General features: G+C 38.1%; 1 protein-coding gene across 1 annotated transcript in view; it reads right to left on the bottom strand.

Annotated features, from left to right (window-relative positions):
* Cntnap5 (contactin associated protein like 5) overlaps positions 1-18,517 on the bottom strand; it is a 964,727-nt gene that overhangs the window by 8,184 nt on the left and 938,026 nt on the right. The window contains exons 22-23 of the mRNA XM_013346685.2: positions 7,923-8,141; positions 1,553-1,624 (exon numbers count right to left, since the gene is read on the bottom strand). Coding sequence (XP_013202139.1) covers positions 1,553-1,624; positions 7,923-8,141 — 291 coding nt within the window. The remainder of the gene's footprint in view (positions 1-1,552; positions 1,625-7,922; positions 8,142-18,517) is intronic.

The following is an 18,517-nucleotide window of genomic DNA, read 5'->3' as shown; positions in this document are numbered from 1 at the left end:
TGTTTATCTGACTAGATACCAAAAACTTAAATATACACACCCATCTTCCACCAAATTTTTAAAATTTGTGACCATAACTAAGATCATTTACATTTGCTCATTGGGTAACATGTTTTACAACTATTTTAGAAAAAGGCAAAGTAAAATACCAAAGTTGATAGTCTAATCTGGGTGGCAATGAATGAATCTGAAGCATGAACTGAAGTTTTACAATGTGGCTGAGGTTGCTTCTTTTCTACTCCTGGGTTGAAGGGGTTATTGCAGGCTGGAAGCTGGGCAAGCTTCCCAGGATCTCCTGTGGGGCTGTGATAATCTTCCCATTCATAGGGACTCAATGGGGCTTGCCAACGAGTGGGGGAAGACCAGAACCCATGGTCTTTCCTCATCAAATGAAAAGTTACAGGAATAGAGAGAGTTATAAAAATTTCCGTGACATTTACTGATTTCAAAGAAAAATCAAGTTCAATTCTCTTCCCTGGAGAAGGCATTCAGCTCACATTTTAAGTACTTCCCTAAGGAATGTCCTTAACTGTCCCCCTGCTCTGGGATGCTACTCTGGCGGAGTTCTTCTGGTCACATTCATCTTTGGAACCAGCTTCTATTCTGTTATTGCTGTCTGCTCGCCTATCTCTTTCCTAGCCAGTCTGCTCATTCTAGGAAGACAATAATTGTATCTCCCATCCTGCATCTCTATGTTTAGTACAGGTCTGACCCAGAACTGGAGCTAATTAAATAGATGTGAAATGAACGACTCCTGAAGACTTTTAAAGAACTCCATCTGGTGTGGATTCATTCATCCCAGCTGCCAGAAGGCAGGGTTGAGACACCTGCTATGGTTATAAGTCACCAATGGAAATGGATTTCCATATCTCAGGCATCTTACATTAAGCAAAACGTGGGAGACATTCTGTGTTGCAAGATCCAGATGGGAACATCAAACTCCTGTAGGCATTAGAGGGGCTGTGACAGAATAAAGAGTAGGGTAGGGTGAGACCAACACACAGTTTAAAAACTATAAAGCAAGGGAAGGTGGTAGGAGAAGCTATAAGCAGAGCAAGCAAACTCTACATCCATTGCCAGATGGACTGCAGGATTTGGAACTTCAGTCATATGGGCTTCACCCTACTCATTAGATCCAACCCAAATCACTCTGTAAAGGAAAACCGAAAACAACGACTGCTCTGTTCATCTGTCTGCCCCACGAGACTTCTTTCCATATGTAATTTTATTGGTCTATTTTGTTTGTGCTTTAGAAGTGACAACGGGATGCAATGAACAAGATGCAGACTGCCTATCTGTAAGTAAATGCCCCAGCTGTTGGCTCAAAGTTCAGCTGCCTGCTGAATTTGAGGCAGAATGAAGCCACAGAGCTGCTGGCCTTGGAGGAGAGCCTGCTGTTAATCTTGAACCATGAAAGAAAAGGCTAAGGGATGGAAGACAATGCCTGATTTGGTGTGCTAAATGATCATGGGTAAGGAAGGCTTCAGATAATTTTCTGCAGACCACAGAACCAGAGATATTTTTCCTGCTCTTATTGATGAAGACAGGTTACCTCCAATGACTGCTGAATCACTTCGGACGGCATTTGTGAGTGGTTCACGCTCATCTGTCTTTCCAAAGGGATCTAGACGGAAGAAAAGACCAAAGCTTAAACTTTACTCTTCCCTCAACCACAGGGAGAACATATTCAGTGGACAACCGTGCAGTGTAACAAGATTCCTATTGTGAGATATGAACTGGCATTTTGAAGGTAACTGAAATAAATATCATTTAAAATGATGAGCGACTTCAATCCCAGAGGCCACATTAAAAGCTGTATTTTGGGGCTCCAGTCTGTAATCCCAGCGAGTGAGCAGCTGGTCCCATGTGCAGATCAGGTATAGATACAACAAGGAAACCTGTGCCTCTGAAACAAGGTGAAAGAGAATCCCAACTCCCCAAACCATGCCCTCTCACCTCCACATGCTTCCTAACATATATACACACACTAAATATAAAAGATGAATAAAATATACTGCTTGCAACCCATATTTCATGTCGTCATTAGCTTCTAAGTAAGAGTTGAGAGAGCCTTGGGCCAGTGAGGGTGGTGCCCGGCCCGTGCACCTTCTCTCATCGACTCAACCTTCTCCACTTTGCTGGAGAATTCCTAGGAATGGCAGCTGACTTTTAATTCAAACACACATTCCCTTATGCCCCAGTGGACTCCTTAACTGTGTGAAGTCCTCAGTCAACTGACAAGGACGACCAGAAGCAGTGGAAGAATTAGCATCTCAGAGCAGCCCTCAGCAGAAGAGCAACTGTCCAGGGTATACTCTTAACCTCTGAGCCATTGCTGTCGCCCAATTTATTTTTCTTGACTTTCAGTTGCTATGTAGTAGAAGGTGACCATGAACTTGCCATGTAATAGAGGATGGGAGATGAGGAGACGAAAAAAAAGAGAGATAGAAAGAGATAGGAAGACATGAAGTAAGGGAGGCAGGGAGAGAGAAAGGAAGGGATGAAGGGAGGAAAAGAACAGAGAAAGAGAGAGCTAGGGACAGAAGAAGAGAACGAGGAAGAGAATAGGTGAAGGACCCTCACAGTCCTGGGCCTGGTAACATGGCTCTGTTGGGCTTTGCCCTTCCCCCTTCACTCTTGTTATATTTGTATCCCTAAAGCTACCCACCAAGGTCTAATACTTTATTTAGACATTTTCTAATGCCAGACTCATTCCTGAGAATGACTACCAAAGTTCAGAAATTGAAAGCCCCCTTTGTTTCAGCTAATAATATAGCCAGTAAAAATATACCACTGCATCATAACCCTTTCTAACACGGACCTCCCCATTTTCTCTCTTAAAAGTTACACCAACAAGATCATGTACTTCTGTTTTTCTGCCTGAGTCAGAAAGCCACCTCTTTTTCTTCACCACTTAATAAAGGGGAAAGCAGGTGTTTAGATGTTGTTTGTGCCTAATCCAGGATCTGGGAGAGAGGAGAGAGTCCCTAGACTTGCAGGTCTCTCTTCAACAGGGAAGGAGATAGAGAGAGGTAGAGATAAGGAGATAGGAACATGTAAGAAGGGAGTCTGCATTCTAGGGAGTAAATATTGGATGGGACAATGGGAGGGAAGAGCTATGATGAAGGGGATAGTGGTGAGACTGAGAGAATGGTAGGGAGAAAGGTAGTTAGGCAGAGAGAAGCAGGAAGGTATGGATAGAGAGGGTTGGGGAGGGAGAGAGGGAAGGAGAGGGAAGGAGAAATATTTAGCTATTCTACCTCCTATGTCCTTACAACCTCCTAACTCTGACATATATCTATGTCAAGCTTCCTTCCTGGAATTCATCCTGGTTCTTCATGAATGCTCAAATTTTAACACTGCACAGTTGATTTTTCCTTTTTCTGCTCAGATCCTACTGGTTCCAACATTATTTAGTACATGCACTGTTTTTAACGTTATAAATAACAGAGTTATTTATAACTATGTTAACCAAGATTTCTCCATTTCTAACATGTTTTGATGTTGCTAGGTTAATATATATTGATTTACTTCATTAATTCTAATTCTCTAGTGTTTACTAATGCTACAGAGAAAACATCTCAGATTGGCTAAGATAATATTTTCAGTAGTATGTTTGGTAATCAGGTTCTGCAATGTAACCCTTATCTCAGTGATGACTCATTTCAAGAGTGCCTTCTTTTCATAACTGATCAACATTGAATATTATATTTTAAATCAATCTTAGCTTTAATTCTCCCTCCTTGAAAAATAAATCCTTAGCCTAAATGCAGAAATGCATCCATGTATGTGTTTCCATCCATCCTTAACCTGCCATCTACCATCTATCTACCTGCCATTTATGTCTCCATTTCTTTATCTCTAACATTTGTCTGTCAATAATTTAATGCTATATGGTATATATTTGCTTATCTACACTGTTTAAGGACTCCCATTTTTAAGTATAATTCTAGACCTTGTGTGATGAGTAAGCAAAGGTGAATTTTCACCCAGTACTAGGTCTCACCAGAAATATGTAACAATACTTAAGACATTTTCTCTGAGAATGGTCTTCTGCCATTTGAGAATGTCAAAGAACAATTTGAATCAGGACAGTGTTGTTCCTTTTACTATATATAATATCAGTCTATAGCTGAATACTGATATATATCAGAGTTTTTCAGGAAACTAATAATTTAACACCTTTCTCTGTAGACCTTGCTGTTCAGGGTGTAGATATGATTGTCAGGTGTGAAACACTTTTCTGGGAGTGATCCATTCTCCCTTCTTACAACTCGGAATGTTCTAAAGGGAAGTTCCTTAAGGCTCAGAGAATAAACAAGTCAGTAACTCCACTAACTGAGCAGATGTTTTAGGGCCCTCCTTCCCCAAGCTTATATAAGCAGAAAGGATGGATAAGAGATACTCTCATATAAGTCAAGCTTCCTGAAAAGGACAGAGATTAGCAAGACTGCCTGCAAGAGATACTCTCTGAGCTGTTGAGCTGCCCATAAATTTTGCAGTGAGCTTCAGAGTTTCAGTCATGTAAGCCATCGCCTATGCCAGGGTTGGCTTTGAAGCTTTCTTGAATCATTTCTATTGCAATGAGTGATCCATCATCCACAGTCCTGGAAATGACCCCAGGGAAACTCACTGGTTCTTCATATTGGAATTTGGGGGTAACCTAACTCTTGTCTATCACCAGTTCTCTGAATTGAGTAAATATTTTTTTTTACATCTCCTCAGTAATATTGTCACACAAGCATGCCTTACACACACACAAAACAATCTCACATGGTCCCGATGCTCCCAGTTTATTTAGGAGCTATTGTCTTTTACTATTTCCCATGTAGATTAGATACATGTATATCTCTCTTTGGGTCCTTGTTGTTGTCTCGGTTTTCTGGGATTGTGATTTGTAGGCTGGTTTTCTTTGCTTTATGTTTAAAAACCACTTATGAGTAGGTACATATGATAATTGTCTTTCTGGGTCTGGGTTAACTTATTCAATATGATGTTCAATCCATCAATTTGCCTGCAAATTTCAAGAAGCCATTATTTTTTTCTGTTATGTAGTACTCCATTGTGTACATGCACCACATTTTCCTTATCCATTCTTTGGTTGAGGGACATTTAGGTTGTATCCAGGTTCGGGCTATAACAAACAATGCTGCTTTGAATATAGCACGTGCCCTTGTGGTATGCTCAAGCATGCTTTCGGTATATACCAAAAACTGCTATTGCTGGGTCTTGAGCAAGGTTGTTTCCTAATTTTCTGAGAAATTGGCATACTGGTATCCAAAGGGGCTGTACCAGCTGCTGATGGATCTTCTTTCTAACATCCACCCTTTGCCTTTTGACCACAGCTTTCCTGAGAGTGATAAAAAAGCATTTTATTGCCAAAGCTTTGCCATCCCCAATGATTGAAGTGTTAGTGCTTTTCAAAGGGTCATACATTTCATGTGTCAATTTCCTATTGGCTATTTTTATGTCACTTTGGCATAATGTATATGTGAATTCTTTGCCTGATTTTAATAAGGTTTATTTATTCATTGGCTTTTGAATTAAATCAATTAATATGTCTTGAAAATTGAATACCAAGAGATACCGAGTCCACAAGTCTTTGATCACAGCCAACACATTTTACTTTTCATTTTGCTAATCATTTCATTTTCTGTGCAGAACCAGTTCTAGCTGGATGCCATTTTACTCACTCATTTATTTTTGCTTTCGCTATATGCATTTTAGTCATATCAATACAATATCATTTTCAAGACTAATATCAAAGATATTTTTCTATAGGTATTTCTGAAAGTTTGAATGTTTCAAGCCTTATAAACCATTAATGAGTCCCATGTCAAGTATTTTTTATAGATTAAGACAAAGTTTCAATTACATGATTTTCTTTTAGTTAGCTAACCCCAAGGCACTTATAAAGCACTTGCCTTTCTCCCAGTACATGCCAAACTTGAGCTGACCACACATGCCCATGTTTAGTTCTTGGTTCTCTAATCTACTGTTTTTATCTTTATATATGTATCTATGGCAGTATTATATAATTGATTATCATGCTTTTCCAATATAATGTAAAATTGGGGAGTGATGCCTACAGATTTCTATAAACTATGATCATTTTAGTATTGTTCACAATAGTCAAAATGTGGAAGTAGCTTAAGTATCAATAGATGAGTATAAAAAGAATTTGTACATCAACACTCATAGCCATACCGTCATAGATATATAAACACACATACACATACATCACATGCACACAGAAATATACACTAGAATTTTGCTCAGTCATAATAGTTGATTTCTTCATTAAAAAAGAATGTGGATGGAAACAATATCAGATCAGTGAAAGTCACCCATAATAAAGAAAAGGAATGTAAATTTCACTAATATTCAGAATCTAAAAAAAGAAAAACAAAATTGGTTGTAGAACATAATGATACTTGACAGTAGCTTGGGCTTCGTTGGTTAAAGAATACCAATTTTATCATAAATAAGCAAAATCATAAAATGTACAAATATGCTTTTATGATCAAGTGTGCTCATCAGACACATAAACACACACAGTGTAACTATATAAAATGATGTATGTACAGAATATGCATTTGTATATTTATTTATATATGTATGCATTTGTTTATATGTGTGAATGATACACATGTATAGGCAGGTATGTTATCCAGTCAGGGCCAATGCAGAGGCAAGAGATTTATTTCCGATGTTTTCTTCAGTTATTTTTATCGGCACTTTCTGAGGCTACATCTTTGACTGGCTCTGGAGGTAAATAATTCTGAGAGGTCGACTGGTCAGGAAGCCCCAAGTATGTCTTGTCTTCGCTCCAGCACTGGGGTCCAAGGGCTCACTGCTATTCTCAGCTTCTTATCTGGCTGCTGGGGATTTAACTTGGCTGCTCATGATTGTACAGCAAGCATTTTAGCATTTGAGCCTTCTCCCTAGCGCCTTCCTGCTAATTTAATAAAGGAATCATCATATAATACAAACAAACTATCATATTTTACACGTTTTGTGCCTATAATTGTATTACTTCTTCCTTAAAAAGAACTAGAGAATAATACTATAGTTACTATTATCTTATTCCCCATTATGATGCCTTCACGCCCCTTAAATACTTTAGTTCTCTTTCCACTAAAACAATAGTGATGCAATAATGCACATGCATATTATGAATATGTGTATTACATGTACTACAAGATGCTACACATTAATTAAAACTGCTCATTGCCTTAAACTAGAATTATGTTAAATATGTGTAGGTAATTTTAATTGTTAATTTGTTAACTATTAATTTTTAATAGGCTAAATGCACAATATTATTTATTGCTAAATTTCATACTTAAAGTATATTACTAAATATATTACCAATTAGATTAATTAGTATTCTAATATTCACACTATTTTTTGTTTATTTCTATCCACTACTGTTTTTTGTTAAAAGTCAATTTAATAGAATCTAGAATCACCTGAGAGACAGGCTGCTGGGTATGTTTGCGTGATTATCTTGATTTCTTAACTGAGGTGAGAAGAGCTAACCACTGTGCTTGGCACCACTCCCTGGATGGGATCCTCAACTGTATAGATGGAGAATGATAAGAATACTAGCATGTTTGTAACATGCTCTGCTTCCAGATTATATGTGTGACATGACCAGCTACTTAAAGCTCCTGTTGTCTTGATTCTTTGTTATGAAGAACTGGATGCTTGTACTGTGAAGCAGAATAAACCTTTTCTCCATTAGCTTTTTCCATCAGAGTATATTGTAAATACAGATATGACCTGTGAGAAGCCAGTTACAATTTGTAACCACCTTTAATAATGAAAGGTAATGAGCTGAGTGCTGTTGACCAGCTGTTTAACTCTATAAGGCAGCAGAAGAGTGATAGAAACTCAAGAAAGCAACCTCTCGGAAGTACCTGATGAAGAATGCACAGTGGTCACTGCATTCATATCAGAGTCCAACATGGAGCCACAGTTGGATTCTGTCAAGGTCCCTTGGACAGTCACAGGTGCAATGTTGGCATGACGGAGGGCTGCCTTCAAAGGCGCTATGTGGTTGTATTGGACTGAAGAAAGGCATCCAACAAAACCCAAGGTGTTTGCTCGAGCAACTTCCGGATCCAAGCCAAGTGTCTCTGCAATAAAGAGAACCACAGATCTTAGTTTTTCAAATAATCTGTGTTTTCCTTGTCCATTAGCTAAAATGACTGAAAATCCATTGTTACTCTCCAAATAGAGCTATATATACCCGTCTTCCTCATCTCAGCAGCACATTCACTGTAGGCACTAACTGAAACAAATGAAACTTTCTTATTATATTCTCTGAATAAGGAAACTATACACACCTCTCTTCCTTGTTTCAACTGCGTATTTACTGCAAGCATTAACTGAGATGACTGAAACTTTCTTGCTAGTCTCTGAATAAGGAAGCTATACATACCCCTCTTCCTCGTCTCAACTGCACATTTACTGCATGCATTACCACACGACTCAGCTATCACATAGAAAAGAGCTACGACTATCTCCGCTTTGATACAAAATTGTTTAAAGTTTGAAATTTTTAATTCATGTATTTTTTGAACTGTGAAAAAGGGTAACATAGTTTTATTATACTCTAATAAAACACTAGATATCTGAAAGAATTTGTATCTCGGTCCTCATCACTATTTATCTATGGATGCAGGTGATTAACGCAAGCAAATCACAATGCTTATTACAACATTTGATTCACAATTGTCACACAGGAAAATGATAAGAAGGGAACAAAGGGTTTGGAAATAAAAATGTGTCTCCTAGAGATGTATCATACTTTTAGACTGAGAAAAGGTACATCTCTACCTGCATCAGTTCCTTTCATCATACTGATTGGGCACTAATTGGGGAGATGGCTTTTGCCTATGAACATATTCAAATTCCCAGGGCATTTTTAGTCTTTCTGAAAGATGAAGATGCAATCACTTGGGATTCACAGCAAGATCAAATGTCTCATTTTCTTCAAGACATCTCATTCCTTTTCTTAAAAGGGGTCATTTGAACAAATTGCTATGGTGCAATTACATAAAACTGCAAATCATAATGAACAGTATTTTTCTTAAGGTATAATACTTTCAACATAACTAGATGGCTCAACTGGTTATTTTATTATGATAAGCCTTTCAGTTTCAGGAAGAAGGGCAGGGATTTTCTTATCTACCAGCACACATTATAATTTTATTTTGATTCATAAATGGTCAAATAGTGTCTTCTTTGAACTCTAAGAATGCAATATGCTGACAGCATTAAGAAAATATGTCAGGACAGTGTGGTAGAAAATGAGACGTTAATAGTTCTTAGTAATTCTTGTTCTCCTATATCACCCCTAATTATTTTCTTTAAAATATTTATTATTCTTAGATATTTCTTTCTCTTTGTGTGTATGTGTGTGTGTGTGTATGCTTCTGCATTTGCACACATCATGTGTTTTTGTGTGAGTGCTTCTAGAGGAAAAATAGATTATCAGATTCCCTAAAACAAGGATACCTTTGTGAGTGCTGGGAACCAAACTAGCTTCCTCTGGAAGAGCAGCAAGTGCTCTTAACCATTGAGCCATCTCTTCGGCACCATTAATTTTTGTTCTCATCTTACTTTTTCTCTTCAATGGGAAAAAATCGCTTGTCACTTGTCTTTTCTTACATACAAAACCAGGAATGACACTTTACTTCAAGTGACTAGTATAACAAACTACTACAAATTTAAATAAATTGATTAAAACACAAATTCCTTATCTTTCAACTCTCTAAACTGGAGGCCTGACAGTGCTCACTGGGCTTAAAATCAAGGTATCTGTATGGCCAGATATCTTCTGGATCTTTTGGGGAAAATGACATTCCTCTCCCATAACCAGCTTCTATAGCCTTGATTCATACCTAGCTTCCTTTGACTTTCTTCATGATAAGCAATATTGTTGCATTTCTCTGAGTCTTTTTTTCATACTCATTTTAACTTATGATTCTCTTCTTTACCACTTTTTTTTCACTCTTAAATACCATTGTATCTATAATGGTTTCATCCAAATAATCCGAAAGAGTCTGGATTGAGGAGATGGCTCAGCCATTAAAGTGGTTGTCGAGTTAGATATGTAGAACACACAGTAGTTAGTCATTGATTGGTAGTTAGTGGAGGGTGGAGTTAGTCACTGAGCGGTAGTGCATGAAGGGCAGAATTATATCTCAGGAATAATAGAGAAGCAAAAGACTAGAGAAGGGAGGTGTAACCTGGAATGTCATTTTAGTATTGAAGGATTTCAAAGTAGTAGAAAGTGAAGTTTCACTGAACTATGCCTTCAGGGTCTAAGTCAGGCGTGCCTCTTCTCACGCTGTGAGCTCACTGGAAGGAAGCTTTTACTGATCCAAAGAGAATATCACCATACAGGTTGTCACAAATCAAAATTTTTGCAACAAAAATAGACATATAGAGAAATTGTGTGAAATGCTAGGAAGTGACATTCTTTCTTTAAGGAAAGATTGTGTAGAAGAAAACCTTATCTCTGGGAAGTGTTTATTCTAGACACATTAAGCCTGTAAATAATGAGAGGTTTCAGAAAAGGAATAAAAGAAACTTCTGTATAAAGTCAGAGGTTTTTTAAATAGGTTTCAATTGGTTAAAAATACTGTACAATGTTCCCACGTTCCATCTGAAAATACCACAATAGGAAAAGGGAACCAAGCTTGTGTGTTTCACATGTGTGTGCACATACACCAAAAATAGGAAACTAAAATTTTATAAAATAATAAAGAAAACATACTCCGTTTGATGGATGAGGGAACTATTTATTTGATTTTTACAAAAATAGAATGGTTTAAAAAAACATAAAGGACAATTTAAAATATTTTACATGTCATTGTATTATAAACTTGTACTAGCAATTAATAATTTTCTTCCTACAAATAAGTGAAGGAAGGAATAAGAAGGAAAATAAGGATGGAAATCTTCAATATTTATTACTCATTGAGTAGCCATAACAACACAACATTTATTTCCTTTTAAAAGATATTATTTTCATTTTTAATTCTGTATATATGTGTTTGTACATGCTCACAGATGCATTGTATATAGAAGCCAGAGAGGGCATCAGTTCTCAAAGAATTTAGTGAAATAATTTTACATAAAATACATAAAAGAGATCACAAAACTAAGAGAAACTCAATACTTTGGTCAAATATTACACAGTTTACTGAATTCTGTATTAAATATATTATACATTTTATAATCTCTTTATTTCAGTGCTTAGGTTACCATTGAACTAGATAAAGAAATAGGTAGGTGAGGTGTCCCAAGCCAGATAAGCAAAACCAAAGGCATGTTTCACTGACAAGAATGCAGTGCTATGCTCTGTTCCCGAGATTTCTTAATATATATGAATTCTAGTCAAATATAGAAAACCATGAAGTTTCTTTTCATAAAACATGTTATCACTTTGTAAAAACATGAAAATTTATGAAGAATAAAAACTAATTTCTAACTGCCTTACTAGGAACAGCTTGAGGTTGTCTCTCTAAACACACTTGAAGACACTAACAAATATCAGTGTCTCATTCCCTTTAGTTTTCTCCCCTGCCCCGAAGTGCTAACAGGGAAGTGACATGGAACACTGACATAGTGCAGGCAGGCCTGTGTGGACGTGAGCTGATGAAATTTGCTACAATACAGAAGACCTCTGTCTTTATTTCTAAGCTTTGGTTTTGCCCACCGTTAACCAACAGTCATTATGTCTGCCACAAAAAGAGTGGGAAAATAAAACAGTATCTGTAAATCTTAGCTAAGTGCTCAGAATGTGTTTTGATGACTGTTATTTTTGCTTACATGTTCTAATATACATTTATGTTGCCCACCTTCAATTTGGTCGGGAAAGTGGCTCTGTAATTATGTGTGCCTATGACACATGCTTGAGAACTTGTGTTTGAAGTCCCATAGCTTACAGAAACGAGCTAGGTTTCACAGACTTTGCCTCTATCACCTGAATTTTGGGGTTTACGTGAGGAGATTCTGGGAACCCCCTGTCCCCGTCAGGGTAGTGTAATTAAACACCTTTCATTTCAGTGAGAGACTGTCTCAAGGGTATGAGCTGGAGAGGTGTAATGGATAGTATTTGATATCCTGCTCTAGCCTCCACATGCCTGTTCAAGTATACATATACACACACACTATACATGTGTGTGTGTGTATGTGTGTATATATGTACGGTGTGTGGGGTGAGTTATACTCACAGTTCACCCTCTGTCTTTGTCTGGGGGTAAAATCTCTTAAAATATAATCATTCAATTCTTTCAAATGAATAGCACGTTCTTTTCACGGGTCTGTTCATTCATTTGTTTGCTTGAGACAGGGTCTCAGTAGACAGTTCAATTATCTTGAAACAGAGTTCTCCTGACAAACTCTCCCAGGTTATGGGATGACAGGCCTTTGCTAACTCACCTGGCTTACAACATATTTTCATTAACTGAATTCTAGAGCTTGGTATCTGTTACTGAAATTTTGAGGTCTTTTTTAATTTATTTATTTATTTATTAAAGATTTCTGTCTCTTCCCCGCCACTGCCTCCCATTTCCCTCCCCCTCCCCCAATCAAGTCCCCCCCCTCCTAAGCCCGAAAAGCAATCAGGGTTCCCTGTCCTCTGGGAAGTCCAAAGAACCCCCACCTCCATCCAGGTCTAGTAAGGTGAGCATCCAAACTGCCTAGGCTCCCACAAAGCCAGTGCATGCAGTAGGATCAGAAACCCATTGCCATTGTTCTTGAGTTCTCAGTAGTCCTCATTGTCCGCTGTGTTCAGCGAGTCCGGTTTTATCCCATGCTTTTTCAGAGCCAGGCCAGCTGGCCTTGGTGAATTCCCAATAGAACATCACTATTGTCTCAGTGTGAGGGTGTACCCATCGCGGTCCTGAGTTTCTTGCTCGTGCTCTCTCTCCTTCTGCTCCTGATTTGGAACTTGAGATTTCAGTCCTGTGCTCCAATGTGGGTCTCTGTCTCTATCTCCTTTCATCGCTTGCTGAAGGTTAATATTCAGGAGGATGCCTATATGTTTTTCTTTGGGTTCTCCTTATTTAGCTTCTCTAAGATCACTAATTATAGGCTCAATGTCCTTGGTTTATGGCTAGAAACCAAATATGAGTGAGTACATCCCATGTTCCTCTTTTTGGGTCTGGCTTACCTCACTCAGGATAGTGTTTTCTATTTCCATCCATTTGCATGCAAAATTCAAGAAGTCCTTATTTTTTATTGCTGAGTAGTACTCTAATATGTATATATTCCATACTTTCTTCATCCATTCTTCCTTTGAAAGGCATCTAGGTTGTTTCCAGGTTCTGGCTATCACAAACAATGTTGCTATGAACATTGTAGAGCATATACTTTTGTTGTATGATAAGGCCTCTTTTGGGTATATTCCCAAGAGTGGTATTGCTGGGTCCAGGGGTAAGTTGATCCCGAATTTCCTGAGAAACCGAAACACTGTTTTCCAAAGTGGTTGCACAAGTTTGCATTCCCACCAGCAATGGATGAGTGTACCCCTTTCTCCACAACCTCTCCAACAAAGGCTATCATTGGTGTTTTTTATTTTAGCCATTCTGACAGGTGTAAGATGGTGTCTTAAAGTTGTCTTGATTTGCATTTCCCTGATCGCTAAGGAAGTTGAGCATGACCTTAAGTGTCTTTTGGCCATTTGAAGTTCTTCTGTTGAGAATTCTCTGTTCAGCGTTATTTGCAGATGAAATTTTGAGTTTTGAATAACATTTCTCCATATTAAATATATACTGTTAATTGTGCACTGTCAGACATGTTATTTCTTTATTGCTTCTTTATTTGTCTATTTCAAACTTCTTTGCCTAATTTTGATGTCCCTTCAGTATATTGAAGGAATATAATGCCCACGAATTAAAATGCAGGTGTTGCTCTACTTATTAGAAAATTTGAATAAATGTTATTAAAGCATTGAATAGCTCAGTTGATAATTTACTAAAAACTAACTTTTTCCATAATTCTAAATATTTTATTATTATTATTTTTATGTGTATGCTGAATATATACCAAACACAGGTGATGGTAAATGAACTGGGGTTACCCTGGAAGAGCAGAAAGTTCTCCTAAGTACTAAGGCCCCCCCCTCCAGGTGCTTCTTCAGGCATTTTGAAACCTGACTTTCCACATTAAATTTCAAACGCGCCAGAGGATTTGCAAGGGCAAAGAAAGAAACTCAAATCATTCTTAGTCTGATCAGCAAGTTTTGATAGGGAGAGAACAGGGCTAGTCCAGAAAAACTACTGAGGCAGTTTTAGTGAAATTTTTTATCATTTAAAAAAAAAAGCAGAGGAAGAAGTCACAAATTTGCTCAAAATAGACTCAGCTCTGGAATGTAACATGACATTTGCTATATGTCAAAAGTCATTTATGATATTTGAATCTGAAAGTGTCATAAAAGAAGCCAGGCAGGGCCGCATGACCCTGGCTTATAAAAGTAAAATGTTGTACCGAGATAAAATATAAATAAAGGGAACTGTTGTAAATGGAGATGTGAACAGAGAATACAAGCAAAGTGGTTATCCCACTAGAGTTCAGTGTAGCTGAAACAAGCTTCACTAAGTGAAATGTCCAGTGGTAAGATTGGGGAGATAGCCCAGCCCTAACTGAATTCAAATCCTCAGTATCTACATAAAAGCTACCCATGGACATTGACCCCTGGAACTCCATCATTTGGGTGTGGTTGTGCAAGTGAACATAGAAGAATTCCTGGGGTTTGATTGCTGACAGCTTATTCCAGGTTTCTTGAGAAGCCCTGTTTTAAGAGAATAAGTTGTAGGAAGTGGTAGAGGGTGCTTGGACAAGCTATGGTCTCTGCATGTTTCTCTATTTTTCTAAGAAGCATTTGTTTCAGATGACATAACTTACAGAAGAGAGAGATGCCTGGCAGTGAGAAGATGGAGGCAAATGCCGACACATCTAAGGCAAGGGGGTGGGATAGAATATGAAAATTCCCCCAGGAAAAAGAATAACATTATTTTCATAATCTTTGTGCAAGCAGTATTCTGAGGGGAAAAGGTTTAGATGCTTAGGCCATGCACTGGAGCAGTGGAATTTATCAGCGAACAAGAGGATGGTTTCCCTTCAATGCATGAAGTTGGGAGATGTGGCGATATGAGGTGAATTAAAGGTAGGTAGGTGTTGGAATATGATTGTAGTTTATTATGAACATGTATGAAATTCTCTGGGATAATGTGTAATAATACAAAATTAAATTCTCTCTTGGTTATAATAATATGTCTGAATAGTAAAGATGATGTATAAAACTAAAGCATTTATGAAAACTAAAAATGAAAAAATCTATGGAGATTTTAAAATAAATGATTGGACAATTATGGCATAGATGATACAGGGCCTTCGTTTTCAGAAGCACTAATTGCGGCTGATTCCAATTTGAATCATCATTTCTTCTCTGTAGGTAGCTCCTTAAGTCTCAGGATGTAAATAAAACTTTTAAGGCCCAGATAGCAAAATACCTCAAGGTTCTAAGATGTTTTCACAACTTAAAATATTCACAACATAACAATTGCTGGGGTGAGGAGATTCTCCAACCAGTCAATCTTTCTGAAAGGTGTACAGAGATCTCGAGTGGTGCAGCTTTCCAAAGTCATTATTGGGGATGGGGTGGGATTTTCAGAGATGCCACTGCTTTCCAGTCTACATGCTCCTGTAATTCACCCCTCACTCATATTTCCCTAAGTAACACAATATATTCACATGCTGGGTAAGCTGGACTGTAGTGGGATTGTTACTGTGATCTGCAGTGGGTGTCCTATCTGGGGTAAATAGAAGTTTGCTTGCCTTTCACAGGAAGTCACAAAACTGACTTAAGAAAGTTTTCTTATTCATTGCTAGAAACCAATTATGAATGAGTACATCCCATGTTCCTCTTTTTGGGTCTGGCTTACCTCACTCAGGATAGTGTTTTCTATTTCCATCCATTTGCATGCAAAATTCAAAGAAGTCATTGTTTTTTACTGCTGAGTAGTACTCTAATATGTATATATTCCATACTTTCTTCATCCATTCTTCCATAGAAGGGCTTCTAGGTTGTTTCCAGGTTCTGGCTATTACAAACAATGCTGCTATGAACATAGTTGAGCATATACTTTTATTGTATGATAGGGCATCTCTTGGGTATATTCCCAATTGAGCCTATAATTCGTGATCTTAGAGAAGCTAAATAAGAAGGTGAACCCAAAGAAAAACATATAGGCATCCTCCTGGATATTAACCTGCATCAGGCGATGAAAGGAGATAGAGACAGAGACCCATATTGGAGCACCGGACTGAAATCCTAAGGTCCAAATCAGGAGCAGAAGGAGAGAGAACACGAGCAAGGAACTCAGGACCGTGAGGGGTGCACCCACACACTGAGACAAAGGGGATGTTCTATCGGGAACTCTCCAAGGCCAGCTGTCCTGGGTCTGAAAAAGCATGGAATAAAACCAGACTCGCTGAACATAGCAGACAAAGAGGACTACTGAGAACTCAAGAACAATGGCATTGGGTTTTGATCCTACTCCATGTACTGGCTTTGTGGGAGCCTAGGCAGTTTGGATGCTCACCTTACTAGACCTGGATGGAGGTGGGTGGTCCTTGGACTTCCCACAGGGCAGGGAACCCTGATTGCTCTTTGGGCTGACGAGGGAGGGGGACTTGACTGGAGGAGGGGGAGGGAAATGGGAGGCGGTGGTGGGGAGGAGGCGGAAGTCTTAAATAAATAAATAAATAAATAAAGTTTTATTAGAATGGATCTTGTTGAGCTAATCTATTTGTTCTTTCGTTTTCCATTTCTTTGATAAACATGGTGAGCAAAAGCAACTTGGGAAAGAAAGACTCAAACTGGTTTACACTTCAAAGTCACAATCAGTCATTGAGGGGAATCAGGGTTGGACCTCAAGGTTGGAGCCTTGAAGGAACAATGCTTAACTGGTTCACTCTTTCTTGGGTTTTTGTGCTCAATCTCAGCTAACTTTCTTATAAGGCCCAAATATACCTGTGTAGGGATGGTGTCACCCAGAGTGAGCTATACCCTCCTCCTGCATCAATATAATTGGTCAAGAAAATGTCTCTTAATCATGGCCACAGGCTGATCAATCTTGGCAATCTTCTGGGTGAGACCTTCTCAGACAACTCTGGACTATGTCCAGTGTATTTCTGAAGCTAATGAGGACAGTGGTTATAACATGGGATAAATGTTAGAATTTCCAAGGCATGGAGAAAGGCACACGTAAGACAAATAATCACACCAGGAGGAATCAGAAAGGTAAAAGATGATTTTGGAGAGGTAGCCACATGAAGATGAGATCCTCCATCTTCCAAAGCACTTTTCTTCCACCCATTCATTGCACTGATTTTACTTTACCATATGGCTTGTCTTCTGCCTGGTTGTTGGAAGCCTTTCTCAGTTTTCTACCTTTGTCAACTAGAATCCATTTTTTCCTATGAAAAGTGGTTCCTTTACTCTAGTAGAAAATTACAGAGAAAAAATAAACTGCGACCACTTTCTATTATCAACTGTAATGTAGCCTTATGGGTTATAGATATCAGTATATCATACATGCTTTCAGTCGGGCCATTTAAAACATGGAGCTCTACTTCTACATCCATACAAATGACATGTCACCTGAAACTTTCTTTGAAGAGACAAGATGTATCCTTATGACACTGTCATTTGTTTCCTTTGAGCCTTTCCAAGACTGAACAATAACATTTCTCTCTGATATCCTGAGACTTCTGTGATTGTATTTGGAATTATAGAGGTCATCTAAGTCTGGTTGACACAAAGCACCATCAGCTCTGTTTATAATAACCCATCACATTTTATAAGTAAGGGCATATACATTGGGTCTTTATGTGCTTCCAAGGAGACTTCATCCACAGGTAACATGGCAGATGCTTACCTCCATGTGGCAGACCGAATGTCTTTTCTTCAGGAATTCTCTGGGCTCCTAATTAACAAATGAACTCCCAATTTTATTTTTTATTTATTATTTTTTAGTTTGTTTTTCAAGACAGGGTTTCTCTGTAGCTTTGGAGCCTGTCCTGGAACTAGCTCTTTTAGACAAGGCTGACTTCGAATTCACAAAGACCCGCCTCTCTCTGCCTCCGAGTATTGAGATTAAAGGCATACGCCACCACTGCCCAGCTTAACTCTGAATTTTATATCCTAAACTTGTGATGTTTTATAATTGTAACCCTCCCTCCTTTTTCCCGCAGCCCATATGCACCTATACATATATGCTTAATGGTTTATCTTTTATAAACTATTACAGTTGATAAATTTTATGGAGAAATGATGACAAATTTGTATACAAGTATTGAGGAGTTTATTTCTTTGAAAATGCAAACTTTTGGTGATAGAAATTGCAAAATATAAATTTTTAGGTGTTCAAAGAAGTCACTATTGCATAGGGTCTAGAATATATTAGGTCATATATCTTTTATTTATTTAAAA

This window comes from Microtus ochrogaster, chromosome 6 (assembly GCF_000317375.1).
Source record: "Microtus ochrogaster isolate Prairie Vole_2 chromosome 6, MicOch1.0, whole genome shotgun sequence".
Lineage (NCBI taxonomy): Eukaryota > Metazoa > Chordata > Mammalia > Rodentia > Cricetidae > Microtus > Microtus ochrogaster.
This window is presented reverse-complemented; position numbering and strand designations above follow the sequence as displayed.